This window comes from Bidens hawaiensis, unplaced genomic scaffold, assembly GCF_021521415.1.
Source record: "Bidens hawaiensis isolate Kalapana, Puna unplaced genomic scaffold, B.hawaiensis_p1.1 tig00023202_1, whole genome shotgun sequence".
NCBI classification, from domain to species: Eukaryota; Viridiplantae; Streptophyta; class Magnoliopsida; order Asterales; family Asteraceae; genus Bidens; species Bidens hawaiensis.
The window spans coordinates 153,125-178,266 of NW_027493631.1; the positions used below are offsets into that span (position 1 = coordinate 153,125).

At 35.1% G+C, this 25,142-nt stretch overlaps 2 protein-coding genes across 2 annotated transcripts; both read right to left on the bottom strand.

Moving 5' to 3' along the window:
* Positions 1 to 218: 218 nt before the first annotated feature.
* On the bottom strand, positions 219 to 11,549 carry LOC143567033 (transcription initiation factor TFIID subunit 1-like). The gene is made up of 21 exons (XM_077053561.1): positions 11,489 to 11,549; positions 10,804 to 10,910; positions 10,637 to 10,699; positions 10,500 to 10,545; positions 10,125 to 10,388; positions 9,941 to 10,041; positions 9,669 to 9,840; positions 8,581 to 9,583; positions 8,293 to 8,498; positions 7,982 to 8,219; positions 5,807 to 6,143; positions 5,515 to 5,724; positions 5,349 to 5,426; positions 5,069 to 5,272; positions 4,777 to 4,983; positions 3,554 to 4,031; positions 3,233 to 3,411; positions 3,025 to 3,156; positions 2,883 to 2,936; positions 1,769 to 2,782; positions 219 to 598 (listed from the first exon to the last, which is right to left on the bottom strand). Exons 1-21 carry the CDS (start codon positions 11,547 to 11,549, stop codon positions 248 to 250), a joined length of 5,505 nt encoding a protein of 1,834 aa, XP_076909676.1. The 3' UTR covers positions 219 to 247.
* Positions 11,550 to 20,652: 9,103 nt separating this feature from the next.
* Positions 20,653 to 22,099, bottom strand: LOC143567031 (signal peptidase complex-like protein DTM1). The gene is made up of 2 exons (XM_077053560.1): positions 21,864 to 22,099; positions 20,653 to 20,740 (listed from the first exon to the last, which is right to left on the bottom strand). Exons 1-2 carry the CDS (start codon positions 22,097 to 22,099, stop codon positions 20,653 to 20,655), a joined length of 324 nt encoding a protein of 107 aa, XP_076909675.1.
* Between the last annotated feature and the right edge of the window lie 3,043 nt (positions 22,100 to 25,142).

Consider the following 25,142-nt stretch of genomic DNA (forward strand, 5'->3'; position numbering starts at 1 on the left):
TAATTTGTACGTTAACTTTTCCCAATTTAGATACGTCAATAATTTAAAATTTTCATCCCTCATTTTCCGCCACCATTTAAAAAAGTACAAAACCAAATGGTTACAAAACGTGCGACTATATTCTACATATATATACAGTCTCTAAATAAAACCATACCCATCATCCGACAAGTGTGAAATTACTCTTTTACCCTTCCAACTAAACTACAGGGTACCATTTACACTTCTACAACACATCACATCATATTCATTCCTCTATATCTGCCTCTGCTTCAGTCAAGATCTCATCATATTCGGATAACAAGAAATCGCAAAGCTCCAAAAGCTGGTCCGCCAATGGTGGGATTCCCGGATTCCTTCCATCGTTGTATTTATGAGCGTTGTATGTGATTTGCCACATATCGTGTCTAAACGCGTCGCGGCTTTTATATTCCAGCTTTCTAACTTTCTCACGCATTGTCGCCAAGTCCATTGGTCGGTCAATGATTCTAAGGTAATCGGGAGCTTCTTTTCTAGTCACGGGTTTTAAGAAAAGAAACGACACCTCGTTTGCCTTTAAAGTATCGATAATTTTCTCCAAAATATTAGCTAAACCGACCTGTATAAATATAAAGTTGTAACAATCAGTTTTTCGTCTTCACTATTATCAGAACTAAAAGCAGAAAATGTAGCAAATTCGGTTTAGTCATGAATCATGAATGGATCAAACTGTATGAAAAGCAGCTAACAAGAAAATGGTTCTTACAGGTTTAAACTTGCCCCGAGTCAACTTTTGAAACATAAAACCATAAAATCTATAGGATCATTTTATATTAACATGTGACACATAATTTTTTTTATAATCTTGTCCAAAATATTTGTCAATGCAACCTGTGTAAGAAAATAAACTTATATTGTTGTGCTTCTTAGCATTCACTTTAAGGGCAAAAGTAGGCATATTTTAAAACGGTTGAAACAGGTATTAAACTAACTGTTGTAGTCAGTATTGACTTGATAGTTAAAACGAGACAACGCATAGCCTTCCGTATATAGGAAGTTAAATAACAAACGAACAAGATATAAGATGCTGCACGAACTAACGAATAACTAACATCACATAGATAAACACACTAAAATGTTTGCATAGGAGTGTGTCAAATCAGATTATTTTGTTACATATAACAGAGCAAAGGATGCCAAGGATAATTGTCTTTTCAGACAATTTAATTTATTGGTTGAATTTTCAATTTTCTAACTAAAGACAATTTTTTGGAGACTAAAAACTCTTATAAAGCTAAAATTTTCACGATAAGTATAACTTTTCTTATCAAAAGATTGAAGGAGAAACGGGCTGATCGTTGACCAGTCTCTAATATTAATACATACTTCAATCATAAAGTGAGATTTATATTGAATAAACACTTGACACATTGAAATTGTATAATCTTTTTAAAAATATGTACGAAACCAACATGTTGTCAGCAAAAGCACACCCGTGTAACAAAAATGATGCGCAATAATTTCAGCAAAAACCAACAAGTCAAACGAGTCGAGTCCAGCAAAGTAAAAATTATAAAATGCATAAGCTTCTAAATAATTTTCACTTGCCATGCTAAATATTTAAAAAAATTTGGACAAGTGAAGCCAGACCGACCCGTTTTGACATGTACAAATTGAATTATTGTCGAAATAAATTAACTTTATCTGTCTGTTTGGCATGTCACCAACTGGACCCACTTTTTACCTAAAAAATTACAAGTCATAGAGTTGAAAGTGTTGGATTAATTACCTCTCCACCTCGGCGGCGTTTTACAGTCGGGGGGTAATCAGCAATAAACCTGCTACCTAATTCTATAACGGGCTTTCGCTTTGCAGCACGATCTCGTTCCAGGCCCCGTCTCTCATCTCTTCTTAAATGGGTCTCATCAAAATAGTCGTTTAGGGTGTCGAAAATAATATTTTTGTTTTTCTTCTTTTTTTCACGCAGACGCCTTTCTTCTTCTCGTTCACGTTTTATATCTTCTTCAAACCGTCTTATCTCTGCCACCTTTTCTTGCTCTTCAAATTTTCTTGCTTGTTCTTCATACATCACCCGGGCCCTCTCTCTCTCCATTCTCATAGAGTATTGTTCTTCTTCCCAAAACTGATGATTGTCTTTCGGTCTACTGGGTTTTTGAAAACCCGACAGTTCAGTTATTCGTTTCGTCTTTCTTGGCTCGAATCCCGGGCTGACTTCTTGACTAACTTGGTCAAGGTCAATGACTTCTTTCGGACGTCTGATTACTATCGTTTTTCTTGGTGGGTTTCCGGGTAGGTTTCTTGGCGGGTTTCGGGCAGTCTCGACAGGCGGTCGGATCACAAGAGATGACGGTTTACGGGATTCAACTTGGACATCTTCGGTCTTCAATTTATTGGAGAATATAATTTTGTTAACTTTAACTGAAGATTTATTATTAACGGTTTCGGTGTCCGACGTTCCATGTCGATCGGAAACTTGTGAGGTACTCGGTGTCGCTTTTTCGGGGAATCTTTCTGGAACCTTGTCGTTGGCGGGCCCGCATTTGACTTTTAGAACCTTGGCTTTTAAAGATACTTTTTCTTCCTCGGGTGGTGCTTCTATAACAGCCAGTTTTGTCCCGCCTTTTTGTATTAACTTTTTTACAGTAGTTTTTTGTGGGGGTTTTGGGACGAGATCCAAATTGATGGATTTGGTAGACGATTTTTCAGGATCTTTATTTTCAATTTGGATGGTGGAATTCTCACGGTATTTGGGGCAATGCTTATTTGTCTTCATGTGACCATACTGACATTATCAAACAGGTAAAAACATTAGAAAGGATATTATTAATGGTTGACTCGATATTAAGTCAATGCTACAAAAATGTAATAGCTTGTATAAATACCTGACCACAGGCTCCACATGTAAAACTCTCTCTTGCATTTTTCTTTGTATTTACCTGCAATCGCACAAATATACAAAAATTAAAAAATGCAGTTTTTCTTTTTATTGTGAGAAACTGAGAATAAAGAGAACATTTTACTAACCTTCATAAGATTCATTCCATCATTCAAAATTTTAAGTTTTTTATTCAATAAGTTAACTTGTTCAAGATCATCCTTCTTTTTCGGTTTCATCTTTCCAGAAGACGAGCTTTTTCTGTAAGGAAATAAATCATCCTGCAACCACATTGTATGAGAAATCATGCATGTGCAAACTTAAATGTATAAATGTAAATTAAATAGAAATGCATACATCTTTTAATGGTCTAACTGCATTATCGTTTATAGAAAATGATCCAGACATAGAAGACTTCGCAGGTGTGTTCATTGCTTTCAATTTGTTTTTGGAATTACTATGAAATTGCTGCATAGGAGCCAATCCCATATCTCCTGGTTTGACCTTTTTCTTCTTTCGTTCAGCATCATCATCTCCTGAATAATTCAATATCAACCACTTTGTCAGTAATTGACTTCTAAAGAATTACAGCTCACAATTTAAATAATCATATATTGTCATCCAACATTATTCAATTTGTAAGTAAGATGTGTATGTGTGTGTGTATGAATTTCATACCATCCATGAGTATTCTGCATAACTCTGCAGCTTCAGCAGCTTCATCTTCATTTTCCACTTCAGTCTGACTTTGTGAAGGCAACCGTCTCATTTTAAGACCTTTAACACTATCATGATTTGACTCATAATTTCCCTCTTCACCATCATCGCATTCTTCTGCATCTAGCAGATTCTCAAGATCCCCTGCAAACGAATCCAAATCACTATTCGCCTCATTATCACTTTCAATTTCTTCACCATTAATGGCAGAAAGATTTTTAACTTGTCGGTCCCAAATTTCTTGACACTTTTCTCGTGCTTGTTGTTGAAGTTGCAAAAACGACATTCGTTGACCACGTGCGTATTTGCTGATGGTTGACGGGTCAACTTTGACTCCAGAGGCAGCTTGTTCACTAGAAAGCTTTCGGATCATTGCAATCCGATGCCATCTTGTAAGTTTCGCTATTTGTTGTTCGGAAACATTGAATTTAATGAGAACCTGTTGCACAGTGTATTAGGGTTAAAAGAAATACATGTGATTTAAAATTTTCATCCTTATTGTGTCATCAGTTTCTAGCATTGGACTACAGTGAAACTGATTCCAGTTATATGATTATTACAATTAATCAATCAGTGTACCACACTATATTCTACAACTTGTTTTGTGACAACTAATTATTTGATTTTGATTATCCCACATCACACAATTAGGCCTATAAACGAACCGAATGTTCAGTGAACCCTTAGTCAACCGTTCAACGGGAAGTTCCCTTATGTTCGTTTATTTAATAAACGAACAAACATGAACACATGTCTGTTCATTCATTTATGTACGTGAACTTTTGTTTTCGTTTGTTCATTTGCATTCCTTTATAGTCATTTAATTTTTCAGTCCCATTACAATTTAGTCAAGTTTTATCAACTTAAATTATCACTCATTACAATTCAGTGTAGTTTTATTAAATTTTAAGCCAAAGAGATTTCTAAGCCAAAGAGATTAATGTTCACATTTATGCTTAGTTGGTGTTTGGAAAGTTGTATTTGTTTGTTACTCATTAGCATGAACAAACGGACATGAACATGTTCATTTTCTGACCAACGAATACGACCGTTTGTTCAAATGTCCATATTCAATTGTTTGTTCAGTTAAAGTTAACGAACACGAACATGCCCCGTTAGTGTCCATCAGATTTGTTTGCAAGCCTACGCATAATCACTAAAAAGATGACTAATAAGGGGAAAACCTCGCGTGCAGCTTTCATGCTTAATCTTCTAAGATCTGCGTCTGTTCCTGTTACAGTAATACCAACTCGATTTATAGGTGCTTTTTTCTTTGCTACTGCATTTGAAACCGGTGCCTTGGGAGTCGTGCGGACGTAACTAAATCCCAAACCTCTACCAGATGGATCACCAACACCCGTAATTTCCAACCGCTCAATATTTCCTTTGTCCTGAAAAAATTATAAAAATCCAGACTTAACCAAATAACATTGACAGTTCACTACACATGATTTAATCAGAAAAACCGAAACTTACCTGATTCGTACATGCAACAAAGTTGCTGCTTAAAGTCCAGGGAGTTATTTGTAATTCTCTCTCAATATGGGATGCAGCAGCTAAAGCAATTGCCTCATCAGGCAGCTGATTCATTGCAGGAGATAGTCCAGCTGGATGAGTCATGCTGATGCCCAAACGTTTCAACCGATACATGCCAGCTAGCATGCTCTCAAACGCACACACCTAACAAAAAAAGGTAAATAGAAGGAATATATACAAAAGTTAAGCAACATAAGTTATACAATATGAAAGTCAATACATTCTCGGGTGTAACCATCCTTCTAAGCTCCTCTTCCAATGGAATTCGGAAATTTTGCTTCATAACCCACAAACCCTTCTGGTGGATGGTTTAACACAAACATATTAGCTATTGAAGTAAACTGTAAACATTGATTAGTTAGATAGGTTATTATATCACAGCTCACCTGAAAATCACAAAACATTTTTAACCTTTTTCTTAGAGGAACTTCAGCCACATTTGCAAACAGTGCAGTCAGCTCATTAGCTGGGATGGCAGGCACCTCACCACGCTTTTGACAAGCACGAAACTCGCGATACATATACACCAAAAGTCTATTCATATTATACATCTGAACTGCTTTTGATACAGGGGACATTACCTCCATGTGAGGCTCCTATACAAAGTTTGACCAGAACAAAATTCAACTTTGCGCTCCATGTAAAAAAAAAGTGGAAGGGTTTAGAAAAAAAAGAAACCTGTTGACCAACAACATAAACGCGATCAATGCGTCTTAAGGAAAGCTTTCCCTTTGCAGAGCGAATCAGTAAGTAGTCAGTTGATGAGACTTTATGTTGATATATTGGAGCTCTATACATATTTGTTTCAAGACAAGATTGGGCTGAACCGGCTTTTATGTCTCCTAAAAAGGGTGATTTATCAGCTGGATCAAGTGTGAGAATGTTCCCTAAATTGTTAGGCCCGCTACGCAATTGAGTAGCGGTTTGATCACCGGGACTTGATTTTTGGTAGTAAGTGCACAAACGAGCACCCATTCCACTATTTCCAAGGAGTAAAGGCCTTTCCTCACAATACCTGAAATATATCAATGCAATTGAGATGCATGAAACTAAGATAACAAATCCTTCACAAATATAGTCTCTTCAATGATGGCATAACAAATACAGAAATTAATCCTCTCAAAAATAGAGAGAAGCAGTCCAGATTTAGATGCTAAAAACCATATTATAACTGTACACACGCGTATACATAGGATTAGGATCTACTAAGAAGAATGTTCTTGTGAGAAGGGTGAGAAGCAATTCTGGCCACAGAAAACAAGAGGCATGAATGGTATTTTACACTGTAAACTCCGCCCTCTTGATTACTGTTTATGAAATTGCATCTCACTCTTCACTCCCATATTTCCCTTCTAACTTAATCCAATTTACATGCATACACACACACACATACATACAGATAGAGACATTCTTTTCAGAACCAACGTTATGCTCAAAACCGCATAAGCATGCGTACATAGTGCTTGACTGATAAAGTTAAAAATAAAAAGAAAAAAAATGTTTTATATCTCTCACTAGTCTTCTTTGATTTTATCCCCTCTCCCAGTCCGGGATATAAGAAAAAAAAAGTGTGCATGTGCATATAATAGTACACTCAAACATGCATTTAGGCAAAAGACAATAAATACCATATTTTTAATAATAAGTCGTCAACATATTGAAATCTACATGCATTCTAGTTGATTAATACAATAAAATAGTACAAGGGTGAAAGCAGTTCTCAATATATATTGGTTCTGAAATGAACGCCTCTCAACCTACCTCTCTCTTCACACACACACACAAACACACAGATAAGTATGTATAAAACCTAGACCTAATAGGGCTAGGAATCATAATCAAATTAACAATTACTAACATAAAGCTTAGTAAAGGAAAACTAAGGGTTTATTAGTTTACAACACTTCAAATAAGTCATTGTTACTTTTTTTATGAAGTACATGAATCTTATGGACCTATTTGCATGTCTTAATGCTCCTACAAAAGTGATCTGAAAACACTACGGAAAAAAGATCCATGATGAAGATGCTCTAAATACTTTAAGAGCTATTGAACCTAACTAACGAGAAAACTGATAGTTATTTCTATGAATATCAAAATCTCAAAACAATACATGATTTCGAAATATATCTCTAAACTTGAGTATTCTGCTGATTTCATCACTATAAACATGATACAAATTGTCCATGCAGACAATAAGTTATAGAGCTTGATACTGGTACCAGACTACCACTGCTTATGGGGCATAAAAGTTAATATTTCATTGGCAGAACAGAATGCAAGTCAAAAATGCAAGTTTCATCTTGGTAAAACTTATTTAATCAGAAATCTCAGATGTGGGAAAAAAAAGGTAATATAACTCCTCTCATAATTGCATTGCCCCTCTACAGAAGTACAGAGAAGTTGAAAAACAGGGAGTTTGGTAGAACATTAATTATTGCCACCAATTTACTCTGTTTTGTCTTTTTTCCGTTTTGAATCACAAATTAGTTCTTAATAAATCAGCGCCTTAATAAAGCAACAGCTATGAAATTAAAAAATAGTAGCAGCAGGGGCATATTTTCTTATTTGTATCGTCCTTAAACAAACAAGGAGCATAAAACTCAAAAGAGGTTTATAGATGGTTATCTGGTTCACAGTTTACCACCAGGGGCATATTTCTGATGGTTAAATGATACTCATGAAAGAACTCATGTTACTTTCATCAAACGTAAATCTTTTGAGTAATTTTTAGATATTGATTAAACCTCTCCTTTGTTTCTAATAGATTATTCTCTTGCAAAAACTCCGGAATCATTTCAAAATGTATGACCAGAACTTAAGTACATGTATTAAATAAACGAAAGCACTTACTCCATCAGAAATACATGCCCATCTCTCGCTGAAAGATCTGATTTCTTCTTAAAAGCGCCAGGTGGACGCAAGGATTTGTTCTCACCAGGAAGCTTTTGAGCCCGTGGTAACAAATGTATTCGTGTACGTACAAGATGCAATAGAGAATTCGGTCTAACATCTTGCTCTGCAAGAGATTTTTCATCTTCAAGCTCTTTTCCCGAGTATATTATCTTCACAGGCTCAGATGATTTAAAATCTGCCCAAAAATAAGATTAAAAGATGTAAACTTTACAAATCTATCAAAATATTCTTTAAAAAGAAAGACTAACCAAACTTCTTCTTATTAGCTTTTTCTTTGACAGATAATATTGTCTCCTCAGCATCTACATGAAGCTTGCTACCTTTTCCACCTAAGGTTTTTAATAATATTTTCATTGATCCTTTTGTAAGCAGCTTTCCTTGTTCCTTAAGTGCCACAACATTGTCATGTGGATACCACAAAGCTTTTGGTCTATGAAAGTATGCTATATCTTTACTGCAAATACAATAAAGAATATCATTAGTAGACAAAATCTTGATATAAAAGAAACGATATAAAATTAAAGATTCAGTCTTACTTGCTAAGTTTGGCTTTCATTGTCTGTAACTTCAGTGCAGGTATTGAATGCAAGACTTTAACACCATGTGTTGTACGTTTCTTAGAATGTGATTTCAGCTGCTGTTGGGAGGATTTCCTACTGGAATAAAACTTATCATTTGAAATATTAAACCTCCCGCCAGATTGACCACCACGACCACCATGTAGCTCCGATAAATCACCGCCACCAGCTGACTCAGCAGACCGAGTGGTGATCATGGCTCCCGCGTGAAGCTGAAGATGCTCGCCATCTTTATTATCCAAAACTTCAAAAAGCATCTGTTCATCTTGAAGATCAAGAAGTAGTTTCGGTTTGGAAACAGATTGTTGTGGGTCCCACACGATTCTTTCCATCCAAGATCCGTCTAACAAATCTTTGTTTTGTAAAGTAAGTTTGTCAAACCGTTTAATTGTATCACTTTCAACTTTACAGTTTTTTTCATCAGTTTCCAAACGGGACTCTAACCTCAAAAGTTGGGGATGATAAACTGTTTCTTCAGATGAAATGCATGACTTTGGAGATTTTCTTGAGCCCAAGGGTTCTATAAAAGCAGGACCAAAAACTTGGGGATGATAAACTGTTTCATCATCTGATTCTGACACCGTTTGTGTCCTGGCCCGCCCGTTTAACGAGTCAGGCTCAGGCCCTGATATTTCACCTCCACTAGTTTCAGTGACAGCTGGAGAATTATCAAAAATAATCCGACTTTCCCAGTCTTGTTGGTCAAGAGGCAAATCTAGTGTGGTGCTTACGTTGAACGGTATGACATTGTCAGTCTGATCATCATCTTCTGAAATTGCCATTCTATCCTCATCAACAACCCCAGATTGTGGAAGCTCAACTTTATCTTGATTTAATGCCAAATTTTCATCTTCAAAAACATGCTTATATCTCAAATGAGGATAACCGTCTAAAGATCCTTTCAAAAATGCTTCTTCATCATCTTCCACAATTTCAGAGACATCCATAGACTTATACTTTTCTGTAATTTATACAAAAATGTTAACAGCAAAACAACTTACAGTATCCTTTGAAAGAATATAATATTTGGCATATGAAATTAATACCTTTCGGAACAGAAAACGACTGTTCCCTTTTTACTGCTTTCTTTAAAGGAACATGAATAGCAAAAATCTCTGAAAACCGTAAAATCACATTTCCATCTTCTACACAGAGAACAGGCAACGGGGTTGAATTTTTAGCTTCAAATGGTTCCTCTTCTAAGATATCCATCTCATCCTGAAAACAGACACTACATTAGTACCATAAACTGATAGAACAAAAATAAAAATGATGTCGAGAGGATAAATATACTTTTATAAAATAAAATAGGCATAACCTTATGAAGTTCCACAACATCAGGATCCAAGTTTTCTATTTCAGCTGCACCACTACCATCCTCTTGAGAGCATTTTTCTTGCGGGTCGCATTCAACCTCACCTGAAACCAAATAATATATTTCAATTTAAATTAAACTAATTTTAGAAAGGCTAGATAATTCCAATTATTAAATCAAGGTAAACCTGATACAGAAGTGTTCTGAACTTGATCATTTTTATCCACATGATCAAGTTCTTTCGGTAATTCTTCTTCTTCTTCGTCGTCGTCATAATTTTCATCATCAAACAATGAAGATGATGCAGCTAATGGTGCAGTTACTGTTGTAGAAACATAATCAGATTTTGGCAAGAGATGGTCTTCCTCAGTCAAAGGTTGGACTTCTGGTCCCTCGTATTGTTCATCAATATCTTCGTAATCTACTGCATCTTCAGCTTTTTGGTCATAATCTGATAAAATTTTGCATAATCATAGCATTATCTTATAAGTTCAAATAGATGGATAAAATTAACAAGTAAAAAACCACTTATCAAGATCATTCATGCAAAAGAAAATATCACCTTGTTCAGCAGCATCACCGGATGTCTGTGATTTTCTTACTGACAGCTGAAAGTTTGAAAAAATAAATGAGTTAAGAGCAACTATTAAAGGAGTAACGAACAGTCGAATATATAGCAAGCAGATGGTAATTGTGTACATCAATATCTGTTAAAGATGAACCAAGTTTATCAGCAAGTGCGGCAAGATGTTCCTTTGCATCCTGAGAAACAAAACCATCGTTTTAGTACCCATATTAGTTTTTGCAATAATGCATATGTATATACGCACACATATATGTAAACAAATATCAAGAAAAATAATTACCTCATCAAGGTAATCAATATCAAGATCACCAGAACCATCAATATTCCCAAACATGAATTCTAAAAGACGACTTCCATCTCGACCCTCGTCATATTCATCTTCATCATCTGCAAGTCAAAAATTTAAAACCCTAGATAACATATGAAAAAACAATACGAGGGCAAGTTATGTATCTTAAACACACTCTAAAACACTTTCAGTTTAGTCGTTCATATAGTTCAAACCCAGTCAATACATTAAACACTATAAGGGCACCAATGACATTGACTCATTGTAAACTGCAGCATTAAATGCTTAATTTTATAAAAACCCACTTTCTATTGTATAAAGTTATTGTTCTTACTGTGCATGTTAAGGTATGCTTATAACTAAACCCATCAAAGTTGATATAGAACAATTAAAGCTTTAAGAATCTAGGCATAGAGGTATCAAAGATCCAAAATGTCATGCGCATGATGTTTACATTGTCAGTTGTTACAGTATCATTCAAACTTCAAAGCTCTTGTTTGCAAATGAAGATGATAAGTTATGTCAAGCTCAAGCCTACCTTTCAAAAATCCTAAAATCCGAAACATTACATGCCTTTCAAACATAACTAACACATGATCACACGCATTTTCCCTAAACTTGTTTGAAAATTTCCACATTCATCACTGGCTAAAGAGTAAGTTTCAATATTGCATACCTTCATCATGGTCATCATTGCCCCTACCATCTTCAGAAGTATTATCAGCGTTAGAATCCATGATTATCTGCAATATAGTACATATTTAGCATCAATAACAACATAAAAAACACTTTCCTTCAATAAAAAGGCCAGAAATATTTACAAGGCGCCTAAACCCCTAAAAACACTGAAAAAAGCTAGTCTTCACAGGAGCTTAAGCAACAGTCACGTTTCCAGTATTTTAGTTAACTGAGCAAGCTCGTTAATCTTCTAAAACATTATAATTCCTCATCTTTTATAAGATTCTTCTGGTTATATATGTATCATTGTAAACTAAAAAGTATGAACTCTGTAAATATAGTTGATTAAACTTCCTCATGTTTCATATTTTTATATCTAAACCGAACCCTCAATCAGAAACAATCAAAATAAACAAATAGCAACAGTATTAAATGTCAAACAAGTTAACTTCCATTGTCATGTACAATTAGATTTCCTATACTTTCCATCAAAACTGTAACATGTAGAGCTCCTTAATAGAATATAAGCGGTTGCACAATTGATCCCCTTCCCTACCACCGAAGTTTGGCTATGAAATACTAAGTGAATTGAATTTAAGATCAATGTGAGCGCATTTCTCATTCTAATTCTTAACAGGAATAGCATCAAGTTCATGGCATAATAAACTAAAACCCTAGCTTATCCGCCAAATAGCAGGATATCGATATAGCTCGAGAAATGAGAACAAAGCAAACCAAGACCTTAACGGGCAAGCATTACAATAACTTGAGCAAAAGTAACAAAAACATATTAAAATATGGTAAAAAACCTAATCCTGTCATGAATAATAACAACATATAATTGACAGTAAGAAATTCAGAATTATTACTTAAGAGCACGTGATTGGGACCCTAATTTTAAGTCATTATATCACTTTTGTTAGATCCCCCACCCTCCCTGTTACCAAAAGTACAGATTAAAATACCGTAAAAAACCTAATCCTGTCACGAATTAATAACAACGCATAACTGACAGTAACAAATTCAGAATTATTACCTTAGAACACGTGATTGGGACCCTAACTGTAAGTCACTCACACATTTTTATTAGACCCCCCACCCTCTCTACCACCAAAAGTGACTGTCAAAATTTATACGAATTCAATTCAAGATCACTATGAGCTCATTTCTCATTCTCACACTAATTCTTATCCTAACAGGAACAAAATATGCTACAACCGTAACTTAACAGCCAAAGATCAATACATTGCGAAAGCTCTAAAAAGAAGTGAACCAAAACCATAACTGGCAAGCGATTACAATAACTTGGGCAAAAGTAACAGAAACAGATTAAAAACACCATAAAAATCTAATCCTGTCACGGATTAATCACAGCAGCATATAATAAATAGTATCAAATTCACAATTACTACCTAACGGCACCTGATCGGCTGATTGTGCTTCGAATAGAATAATACATGTGTGTGGCTTGAGCACTAATTGAGCAAATTTGACAGAACCCTAATTCTAACTCATTGTGTGATACAAGTGTACTAAGGGATGGTAAAGGCGTGGTGCAGTCGGTGATTGAAGTAGGTCTATAAAAACTAATGTAAACTGAATTCAAATAACAATGCAAGCTCATGCTAATACTAATTATTATACTACCAGCAATAGCACTACTTAGTGGTAAATACCTAATCCTGACATGAATTAATAGTAACGCGAACGCTCGAGAATGAAGCAAATCAAAACCCTAACTAGCATAGAAATCATAAATATCCAACAAAAACTATAATAATTGAGCAAAAGTTCGGTAAATTACCTAATTCTGACATGAATTAATAGCATCGAATTCATAATAGTTACCTTAGGGCACGTAATTGTCCGTTAATCAGATCGACACAGGTGTACAAATTGATCACTGACGGTGCGAATTTGTTGGCAGATTCATAACCCTAATTCTAACTCAATGTAATTCAAGCGAACCGCGGCGCAGTTGGTGAATTGAATTCAATAACCAATGCAAGCTCATTCTCATACGAATACTAATTCATAGCCTAAAACCCTAACCTAATAGCCAAACAGCAGGATATCGACAACGAAAGCAAATCAAAACCCTAACTGGCATCGAAATCATAAACTATCCAACAATAACTATAATAATTGAGCAAAGGTACGGTAAATACCTAATTCTGACGTGAATTAATGGTATCGAATTCGTAATGGTTACCTTAGGGCACGTAATTGTGCGTGAATTAGATCGATAGATGTGTGCGGATTGATTAGTGGTTGTGTAATTCAAGTGTTGTGTAGCAGCCGGTGATTGACGTCGGAAATTGGTTATCGCCGGTGGTGATTGTGGACGGAATCGATGACGAATGAGAATGAATGAGGAATCAATGTGTGTGCGTAGATTGTGTATATATAGGCCCAGCGATAAATTTGAAGTTACATTTTTGTCCCCTTAAATATCATAGTAACTTGTAAAGGCATAATGTTTTATAAAGTTCCAAATATGCAGTTGAGACAGACTTACTTTTATCTACGTATTGGCATAAATTTTACTTAAAACGAGTCTGGTTAAATTTTATTAAACATTTATTGAGCATTGAGATATTATTTGACACTCGGTTTTGAGTAAAATTTATGACAACATGTATAAAAAATAAGGAAAAATTCCCAAAATAAGCATTTATGAAAACAAATTTCAAGTTTTAGGTACCATTTGTAAAAATTCCATAAATAGATATTATAAGCTAGTCGTGACAAATAGTTTGTAGCAGTGGCGAAGTTTGGACTAAGACACCGGGGGGCCGGACTCAAAATCTATACAAAAGTTCACAAACGATGGGGGGGCGGACTCAAATTTTTGTCTGAAAACGCCTAAATTTACACTACGCATAAAAAATTTCGGGCGAAAACGGGTAAATTTACATTACTACGCGAAAAAACCGGGGGGCGGGGCCTCCCCCGGCCCTAAGTAAGCTTCGTCAATGGTTTGTAGAACCAATTAAAACTTGGCGCGCGTCTTTAAACTAACCGTAACAAGTAGGTTCTCTAATCATTTACCCGTCACAACTAAATAAGTTTCATGCCTCGTAATCAACGCCCACGAGTAATTCATAAGTCCTTTAGTCGCGACAACTAGGTTACTCGGTTTAGATACCCTATACGAGTAGTTTATTGATAGTTAACTCGTTGAAACTATTTTAACCTTACAAATCTACTCATCGCGACTAAAGGACTTATGAATTACTCGTGGACGTTGATTACAAGGCATGAAACTTATTTAGTCGTGACGAGTAAATGATTAGTGAACTTGCTCGTTACGGTTAGTTTAAGGACACGTGGCAAGTTTTAATTGATTCTACTAAAACTTGTAAAATAATTGGAATTTTAAAAGAATTAGAATTTGAATGAACTTGTAGTAGATGAACATATAAGCATTTTAAAGTAACCTTTGGCTCATGTGTTTATATTTATAACATAACTAGTGTTTTACTAGGCGCGCTACACTGGGCAGGTCGGTAAAGCATAAGCGTTGTCAGTCCCGAGCGTTGAGGCGTTAACTTTACATGAATTCGATCAGTTTCAGTTACGTGTGTTATGATACTAAAACTAAAACAAAAAAAATATGAAAATCGATATGAACCAACAGGGTGGTGTTGGCTGGTAAAACTCAGACGCTGGTAAAACCCGAGCGTTGTCAATCCAGGACGTTGAGGCGGTGAGTCTAGGCAAATCCGGTCGGTTTTCGTCCCGTTTGTCACACCCTAACCTAAGGCGGAAACGTCGAGGCGTGATCCGATTGCTCACAGCTCGAAGACACTATCATATATAAAATGTGACAATATCTAGTTAATTATTTTATTCAAATACTACACACACTATCCAATTATAACAAACAATATACAAATATGAATATAAGCTCAATTAATGTTTATCTTGATTATATCCTAAGGTCGTGTCTACGTGTCCAAGCTTCAATCTTCAATACAAGCAACCTGCATATGCGTATAAAAATGGAGTTTGTCAACATAAAGTTGAGTGAGAATATCACCAGTTTTGACACAACAATATAAATAGCATAACGTGATAAGTGCGGTAAATATAATCAAACCATAAACAAGTATGTAGACCGTTGCCAAGCGAATCAGGCGTTGGTCACTAGCAGGAACACCCGCTATATGATTGATTGAATAGTAATCCCAATATGCGATTGATTGAATGGTAACACAAGTAAGCAAGTAGCACGTATGTTTGATTAAATCACTCACAATAACACGTATGCATTTGTTTGAATATATATATATAGTATGAAATACGGATACGTACGCATATGTCCCCAAAACATTTATAAAATTTGTAAAATAGGGGAATGATAAACTCACCTTAAGCAATTACTAAATGCGATTAAACAAGCTAACGAATAAGCGAGTCGTCCACTACATGTCAAACGATATATATAATTCAGAATTTGAGATTTTAGGATATGATAATATAAATAAAAACGAACTCGTAGCCACTGGAATCAACCCAAAAGGATATTTAGAACTCAAGTTATGTTAAATTTAAGATTTAAGCGAGCTGGTACTGACCAAAATCCAAACAGCGAGTCGGAAGTTGGGTTTTGGACAGTAGCATTAAAATTACGTTACGAGAATAAAAGTCTTCTGGACCGAACGTTGAATCCGACCAGAAGTATGAGAAAACGTTAAGTCAGACTAGTTGACTATTTTGCCCTTTAACGAGTTTTAAATGATTTGACCAGTCAACACCCTTCAACCACCGAAATTGATTGAAGGTTATTGACTAGGGAAGGTATATGAATGATTTTACAGCTTACAACTTACCCGGAAAGTGAAAGAATCAAGAGATATGACGAGTCAGAGATCCATACGCATGCAAAGTCAAACGAACAAGCATTGTATCTTCAACGAATAAGCAAAAACCGAAGGGTTTGGTGATGGTCAGAGGTAGGCGACGGCTAGGAGGTCTCTCTAGGGTTAGGATACAAGGTTTGTGGTAGAGAATTATGATGTGTTTATATAGGAATATAACAAACGAACCATATCTGGAAGATTTACTCGTTTAAGTAACAAAATACGGTTTTAATGAGAAAACGATATAATATCATTGAAAATTCGTTCTTGATCAGTAATCTAAGGGTATGGACTTATATTTTGGTTATAATCCTTTTCTTGGACCTTAATTTACTCGATTTATGCCAAAAATAAGCTATTTGGATGCTAAAAACAAATTAGGAAACAAAATAAGCTATTTAATGAGAAAATCTAGTACAATAACTAACAAAATTTGGCTTGGACACCAAGAAAACGAAATTGGACCAGCTATAACATTTCTTGGAGTTTAAGCTTCGTTAATTTAATCAAAAATAGGAAAGAATTGACAAAACTAGTCCCTATAGTTCCTGAAAATGCAATTTTTAGCCGTTTTAAGCGATTTTAAGGTTTCTAAGGCTATTTGGCATAATTGAAAGTTATGAAATTATAAAATAAGTTAAACCAAGTTAAATATCAATAAATACAAGTTTTAAATAGTTCGGAAGATCCAAATTACGTTCCCGAATCGATTTAAACTTAAACGAATACAAATACAAAAAATCCCAGATGTTACACCGTTCGTTATGGTACCGGAACTAAAACAAAAACGTAAATACAAAATTGACATTCAGTCGATTTTTGTTATGCTCATTATGGTACAAAAGCTAAAACAAAAGGCGGTGAGTCTACAAGAATTCGATTGGTTTCCGTCAAGTTGTTACGCTACTGGAGGTAAAATAAAACAAATTGGCATTTGGTCGATTTTGTTATGGCACCAAAAAAACAAAAAAACAAAACAAAATACCACTTGATCAATATGGTGCCGCAAAGTGGCCTAATGGGCACTTAGGTGCTGTTTGTTTTTTAAGACAAAAACTGTCTGCAATCTGATTTCATCTGATTTCATGTCTACAACTAAAGATGTGGTCTGAAGGTCTGCAATCTGAAAATATAATACTGTTTGTTTTATAAACTGTGTATCGTCCGCATAAGCCGAAAATTAGTTACCTGTCATACATATCCAGTAGACAGAAGTCATTTAACGTTTGTAGACTAGTAAAATAGTTGGTGGACGGTGGTAGTGGCGGACGGTGGTGGTGATGGACGGTGATGGTGGTGGGTGGTGAACGGTGTTAGTGGCGGATGGTAGGTGGTGGTGGCGGACGGTGGGTGGTGGTGGTGATGGACGGTGATGGTGGTGGGTGGTTAACGGTGTTGGTGGCGGATGGTAGGTGGTGGTGGACGGTGGTTGGTGGTAGTGACGACGGTTGTGGCCGACGGGTGTGTGGTGGTGGTGATGGTGATGGATGGTGGTGGGTGGTGGTGGTGATAATGGACGGTGGTGGTGGGTGGTGGTGGCGGACGGTGGGTGGTGGTAGTTGACGATGGTTGTGGGTGGTGGTGGTGGTGGGTGGTGGTAGTGGACGGTGGGTGGTGGCGGTGATGGACGGTGGTGGTGGCGGAAGGTGGTAGTGGTGGACAGTGGTGGTGGTGGGTGGTGGATGGTGGTGGTGGTGGCGCATGATGGGTGGTGGTGATGCACATTGGGTGTTGATAGGATGTTAAGAAGTGTGAAGATGTGTAAAGAAGTTAAACAATAGCTTCTTTTTTAAGACCATAAAAGCAGTTTGCAGATCTTATTTTAAAAAACAAACAAATAGTCTTCAGAAACTATGTCTGCGCGCCCGCAGACATAAGCCTCCTACAGATGTTTTAAGCAAAAACAAACACAACCTTAGACTACCCACTATCACAACCCAACATTTTAATTAAAAACTAATTTCTCTCTCTTCCACCTACACAACCCAACCCAATCTAATATTTCACTCACACTCACAACCCAACCTAAACCAATATTTTATTAACCAAATAAGATTTATAATTATTATTTATCATATAAAAAATATATTAGAGGTATAAAAATAATACTTTTAGAAACTAATTAATTACTTATATTTAATATAAAAACAAATAAATTTTCAGTAAAATTAAAAACGTAAAAAGACACTTAACATTAAGATAAAAAACATATTAAAGCAATAAGAAAATATTATAGATAATGAAATGTAAATAATTAAAAGAAAAAAAAGAAAATATAATGTAAATAATAAAAGAAAAAAAAATATAAAATAAAGGAATATATTAAAATAATAATGGTTGGGTTGCTAACAAGGGTTGTGTCCACAACCTGGTTGTTCACATTTTTTTGTTTTTAAATTAAATATATTATTTTCATTTTTGTCTTATGTGCTACATGGCAATTAATTGAGGAGAAAAATCATAATAGTGGGTGGTCTTAGCGAGTTAGCGGCACCAAAGGTTACAATTGTATTTTATAGTTAAAATATGTAATGTGTGATGTGAGCATGTAACCACCAACAAATATAAGCAAACATAACTACATAAGCGAAGAAATGAACGTGTTCTTCTTTGTTTGTTCGTTTTGTCGATTACCAAAGGCTCATTGAACCCGTTAGTATGACTACTAACTAATAAATAAATCTAACTAAATATGTAAGCAAAAAAACATAAACGAATGTTTGAGCTTAAAATGAACGAGCAAGATATGTGTTCATGTTTGTGTGTTTAGTTACATGAACATAACTTTTTGCTCATATTTGTGTATTAAATAAACATACTTCTTGTCAGATAATTTACGAGCAGTTCACTGGACATTGGATTCGTTAAATGTATATCCATTGAGATATATTAATTAACAATGAAGACAATACATAGGACCACCACACGAACCAAGGTCTTATCTAGTCAAGTCAATGTCGATCAGGCTTTGAGCCTTGACTATATGGCACCACATGCAAACGAACTGGCTTCAAAATTAAGTCTCCTTAATAATATGTTTTAGACATTTGAGTATATTGTTTACCTAAACAATTTGCTTGATTATTATCTATGTAAGTATAAGAGTTTTAAGTATTTTTAAGAATTTAAAATTCATCTAATAATAGTTAAAAAATAAACTGGCTGTGCAATTTATGTTAAGAAACACAACCACAAACGTAGAGCTCATATACAATATAAATAAATTTGGCAAAACGGTCGTGTCAAAATGAGTCGATTTGAAAATATCAGGTTGGTTCGAATCAAAATGGGCTTGGGCTAAGGTAGTTTTTTTTTTTTTTTTTGGGGGGGGGGGGTTATGAAATTGGTTCACAAGTTGTATTTTTATCAGGGCCAACGATAAGGTAGTGCAAGTCGGACAACCGGTCAAGGCTCATACTTTTCGGAGCAAAATTACACACACACATACATATTAAATTTTTTATGAAGTGGGTATGGATCTAAATAATCTTAAATATACCGGGGCTAATTTTTTTTACCCATAATCCGTTTATAAGCTATTGGGCCCAAACAAAATTAATTTATAACATTAGCCGTCGTTTAAAAATTTTAGCTTCTATATTTCGTTACTTATTATAGCCTACGAATCTTTTTATTTTGGCTTTGTTGAGGTATTTAAATCCTCCAGCCCAACCTTGATTTTTATGATAGCTACTTAGCTACTGAGGTGGAAGCAACGATGACGACGGGGCATTACGCTCTAGACTGGTTCACATTAATTGTACTAGATTTATGGTTTTTGTTTGCTTGTTTTGACGTATCGTTCTATCTAGTTTCAAGCTATATAGTTTTTTCCATAATATAGTTGCCGTTCTAAAAAAAAATGAATGTAACCTCAACGAAATATAACAATAACTTCCTATAAATTCTTAGAAAAATACCAATGATATCGTTAGAGGCTTTGTTAACAAGAAATATTATGTATTACTTTTAAGAATTATCGATTACTTGATTACTTGTCGACTTAATTTGCAAACGTAAAGCATAAAGCGGTTCTGACTATACTCGACTACTCGTCAATCTTAAACTTCATTACATTTTCCTTGCACTTTAGACTTACATTTGTAATTTTAAGAATCTACAAAATGTGTATAATTGTCACATACAATTTCATGTTAAATAAAAGTTGCAACTACATTTACATTATAACAACATATTCAATAATCAATATCATATAGTCTATATCATGAAAACATCTTATAAAAATTAAGCTTGTTGATCCAGTTGTATATCCAGTCCAATCAAATCCAAATGTAGCTTATGTTGATATGTACACCCACCATCTATAAAAAGCATATCCATAAATAATTGTGTAAACTATTGTTCTTATAGGATAGAACCTAAACCTGCAAAAATAACACAACTAATCACTTCAAACATCACTGTATCTAAAAAAAATTAATGGCAAATTTCTTAAGACTTGAACACAAGAACTTCCCCTCAAAAACCGAAGTGTTATCTAAAATGCTTGTATTTGTTAAAACCCATCTAAGCAAAAGGTTAGGAACTACCGGGACAAAAATTTTGTATACCAAACTGGAAACATTGGAATGAAACGAATTGGATCAAAACAATGTGACCAGTGAAGATCCCATACCATAGGAACACTTTCCCTATCCTCAAAACTTTTACATCATTTCCATGACTTATAAATTAAAAGATACATAGACTAAACATGTGAAACATATGGCAACTATCTTTTGTGGTTAAGTTTCTAAGTTTATGATTTTTTTTTTAAATTAGATTTTAATAATTCAATCTTTTGTAGCTGGCTGATAAATCTCATATCATAATATAACCGTCGCCGGTCCCAAATTTCACAATAATCGTTTTCATTGAACCTCCATTCAAAAAACTTAACACTGTTAAGGTTTTTTTTTCCAAATTTCAAACTGATGTTTTAGAGCTTTTGATTGGAATGAGAACACGAGTCGATTGATGTAAAGCTTACCTCTAAACGGTGCTCCAAACGACGAAACAAGGCTTCAATTCGAGTGTTTAAACTTCCAATTGTCAAAAATCAAGCCGTTTGGAGCACTGTTTCTAGAAGAGTTTTACATCAATCAACTCGTATCCTTATTCCAATCAAAAGCCACAAAACATCAGTTTGAAATTTGGAAAAAAAACTTAACGGCGTTAAGTTTTTTTTTTAACGGAGGTCCAATGAAAACAATTAGTGTGAAAGTTGGGACCCGTGACCAACTATTTTCTGAGGTGAAATTATTATCGGCCAACTACAAAAATATGAGATTATTAAAATCCAATTTGCTTTCTTTTGAACAGCAAAGATGCATTAATCATTATAATCACACGGTGTTTGCTAGAAAAAACTAACCAGCAAACAAGATTACATGAAAAGAAGAGGGTGCCAAAACCGACAAACCAACAACCAAACTCGAGGAACAAAAACAGTAATTAACTAACATATGAATTCAACTTCATAAAGTAACAAAAAAATTGATAGATCACCTGGTTGGAGTTGGTGGTGAGTGAGGAAGCATTTGAGGGACAGACAATGGAGAAGTCCATTGCAAAACCGGACGATCGAAGAACTCCCAATCGGGAAGAACGATTCCTGCGATCGCGAGCATTTCAAATATGTATGTAGCCATCATTTTCTTAAATGAATATGTGTATAATCCAACAACCACCATTATTGCAGCTAAACATACCACAGACTTTCTCAAGGCTGCATCATCAGCCATTGTTGTTGAATGTTTGGTGATACTCAAAATTATTGTGATATTGAAATGAGGTGGTTGGAAAATGCCATAAATGCATTCATGATTCATCTACTTATTCATTTAATGGTGACTATTTTTATTTAAATAGATTTTTGACATTTTTCTAACAAGATACAAATATAAGTAAATTTTATGTTGTTAACTTGCTAGAGTATTTTTATTTTATAACGTCTTTACAGCTTGATTAGTACCTAGTACCTATCAAGTATCAACCTCTCAAATCTTTTGACACGCTTAGATAAATGAGTTATATGGTGATTTTAAGCTGTGCATAAGCTAGGTCCTAGGAACCAATGTTTCCATAGATTTGATCGGTTTGAAGTATGTGTTTTGACACACATTTAACAATGACATGAATATTGGTAATTCGGGATTTTTATATTGGTTATTCGAGTCATTCAAGTTGGTATTACACCAAATTTTATATGTGTGACTGTATGTGTATGATATGAGCATGCTGCATTCCCGTGCATGTTATGACAGTTGCGTATTCTTGTAACTATATTTATACATACAAGTTAATTAATAATAAATTCATTACACATAAAATATATACAAAGTTAGAAATATGAACAAAAATGTAACTCGAAATAAGCATTAATACATGTTACCAGTGTCAAATATACTATTTAATCTATCAATATTATTTGGGTTTCAGAAAATAATAATTTATAACAATAAAAGTTATTTTATGACTTAATTCTATCGCATGAAAACAATATAATTGATAGCATGTCGGGGGATATAAGTCTATGATCTGTATACCCTTTCACATTTAGAAATATATTAATATGTTTTATATTTAAATATATTTAAAGACAAAGGCATATTCATTTTTGACCTAGTGGTAAAAGACTTAGGTTCTTCAACGGAGACCCCAGTTTGAATGTAATATTCGTAAATTAAAAAAAAAATAAAAAAGTAAATAAAACAAGAAATAGTAATAAAATAAATAGATTGATAATTCCCCATCTGAATATCTCCTACTAAATTCAAAATTTGAGTTAACTTGTTCATCAATATAACCTTTTCATTATCAAAACTATATATATTTTCCCCTACCATATTCACACAGCCAACACCCTAACCATAACCTCTACCGCCACTGCACATTCCGGCCACCATCTCCTGCCGCCGCTACGGACGCTGCTGCCAGTCACAACCACTACAGCCGCCGCCTACCGCCGTTGTTTCTAACCACTTGCAGCTGCCCTGAGCCACCGCTTGCCGTCGGTGAACCACCACTGTCGCACTCCTCCTCCTTAGCCATCAGCCTGAAATAGCCGCCACCCCGCACTTGTGTGCCATTCGCACTCCGACTGTTTTGTTCTAATATTAAGGTACCGAATCAGAACCTCCGTTTGATTATTGGTACTTAATGTGCATTAGTGTTTTCGATGAATTTAATTGTGAAAAACTTTCCGCCATTGAGTATAACAAAGTAAATATTTTAATCGCCTCCGTCGCTGGAGCATAAGGTACCAATGATAACAAATAAAAGAGTTAAATTAAGTATTGTAAACTTAATTCAAACCATAAATAAAATATAGGTGTTAGTACAACTTAACCCGGATGGACTTTCCGTGCTTGCTTATTGACTACTAAGGTACGGTTTCCGTCTTTTTTTCCTTAGTATTATTTATATTCTATTACTTTGTTGTACGGTTTCTAGTTTCTTTCACTCATAGTATTAACTCTATTCTGTTACTTTGTAGTACGGATTTTCGTTATGCGTCAGTTACGTTTTTGAGTTTAGTTACTTTATAATATATACTTTTGTAGCATGCAATAGATCATATATTTTGTACTTTTTGTTGCATGTTCCCGCTTGAATATATGTAATTATATGCTTTTAGCTTTAGTACTCTGTTACCCGAGCATTTTATGACTTGTCGTTGGGGCGTCAACAGCATGACACTTGTCGTGACAGTGCGTAATTAAAGTTCACGGCGTCTCTAACTAGTACTTGTGAAGTATTAGGGCCACTTAGGGGCGTATGGATCGATCCTAGTTCTGTTCTGATTTTTGACTTCTGATTTCTGGGGGATGGAACAATGCGTGTACGCCACACGTACCATCTCATAGGTGCATGGACTAGCTAGCTGTGTACCCCTCTGTTTCTGGCTCTGGGTGCTTCTGTGTACACGACTTATTTTTGTTAATATACCATTGTCGTGTAGATTGATATATGTTTCTGTATATGTTTATTATTATAGTTAAGTATCTGATTCGGTTTTTGTAATAATTTGGTTATGTTCTGTATTAGCATCTGTATCAGTTTTCCTTCAGTATCCGTATTATTTTCAATTAGCCTTAGTTATGGTTTTAATGTCTGTTCTATTTTCTTTTGCTTTTCGTAAGTTCGTCTTTACATGTACTATTGTTTTATCCGTTACTGGGCAATTTCTGGCTCAGCCGTGTTTTCTTGTTTGTGTTTGTCTTATTTTGTCGGCATGTAATCCGGGAAATCAGTGATGAGAGTGAAATGAAGCTCAAGAATAAAGACTTTATTTATTTTCACATTTTATTAATTGGACTTAGGAATTTCTTTCGTTTTGGTTTTAACTCGTTGGTTGCACTTGGATTATTTTTATTCCTCTTAATGGATTGTGTTTGGTTTATGATATCTGTAATAGTGACACGTCAGCCTCTTCCGGGTTAGGGTGTTACATTGAATCTCACTTGTGTCACTTTTGGGTGGATTTTGGCAATGAAAGATTTGAGCTAGCTCTTACACAAAAGTTGTCAGTTCGAACTAGAGCCCACCCGGGTTTCCATCCCGCCATGTGTTACACTAAAGAGTTCTGCTATTGTGGTGGCACAACGACTGCCAAGTGGCAAATTGGGGGTATGGTTTCCCAGGGGAACGCCCAAGCCAAAATCCGAAGCCAGCATGGGCCCCTGGTTAAGACAACATAGTCTGGCCAGAGTGGGGCATCGTTACTCTCCAAATGTGAAGAGTGCGACAGTCTAAATACAAGAAATTAATTTTAAGTTGTTAGTT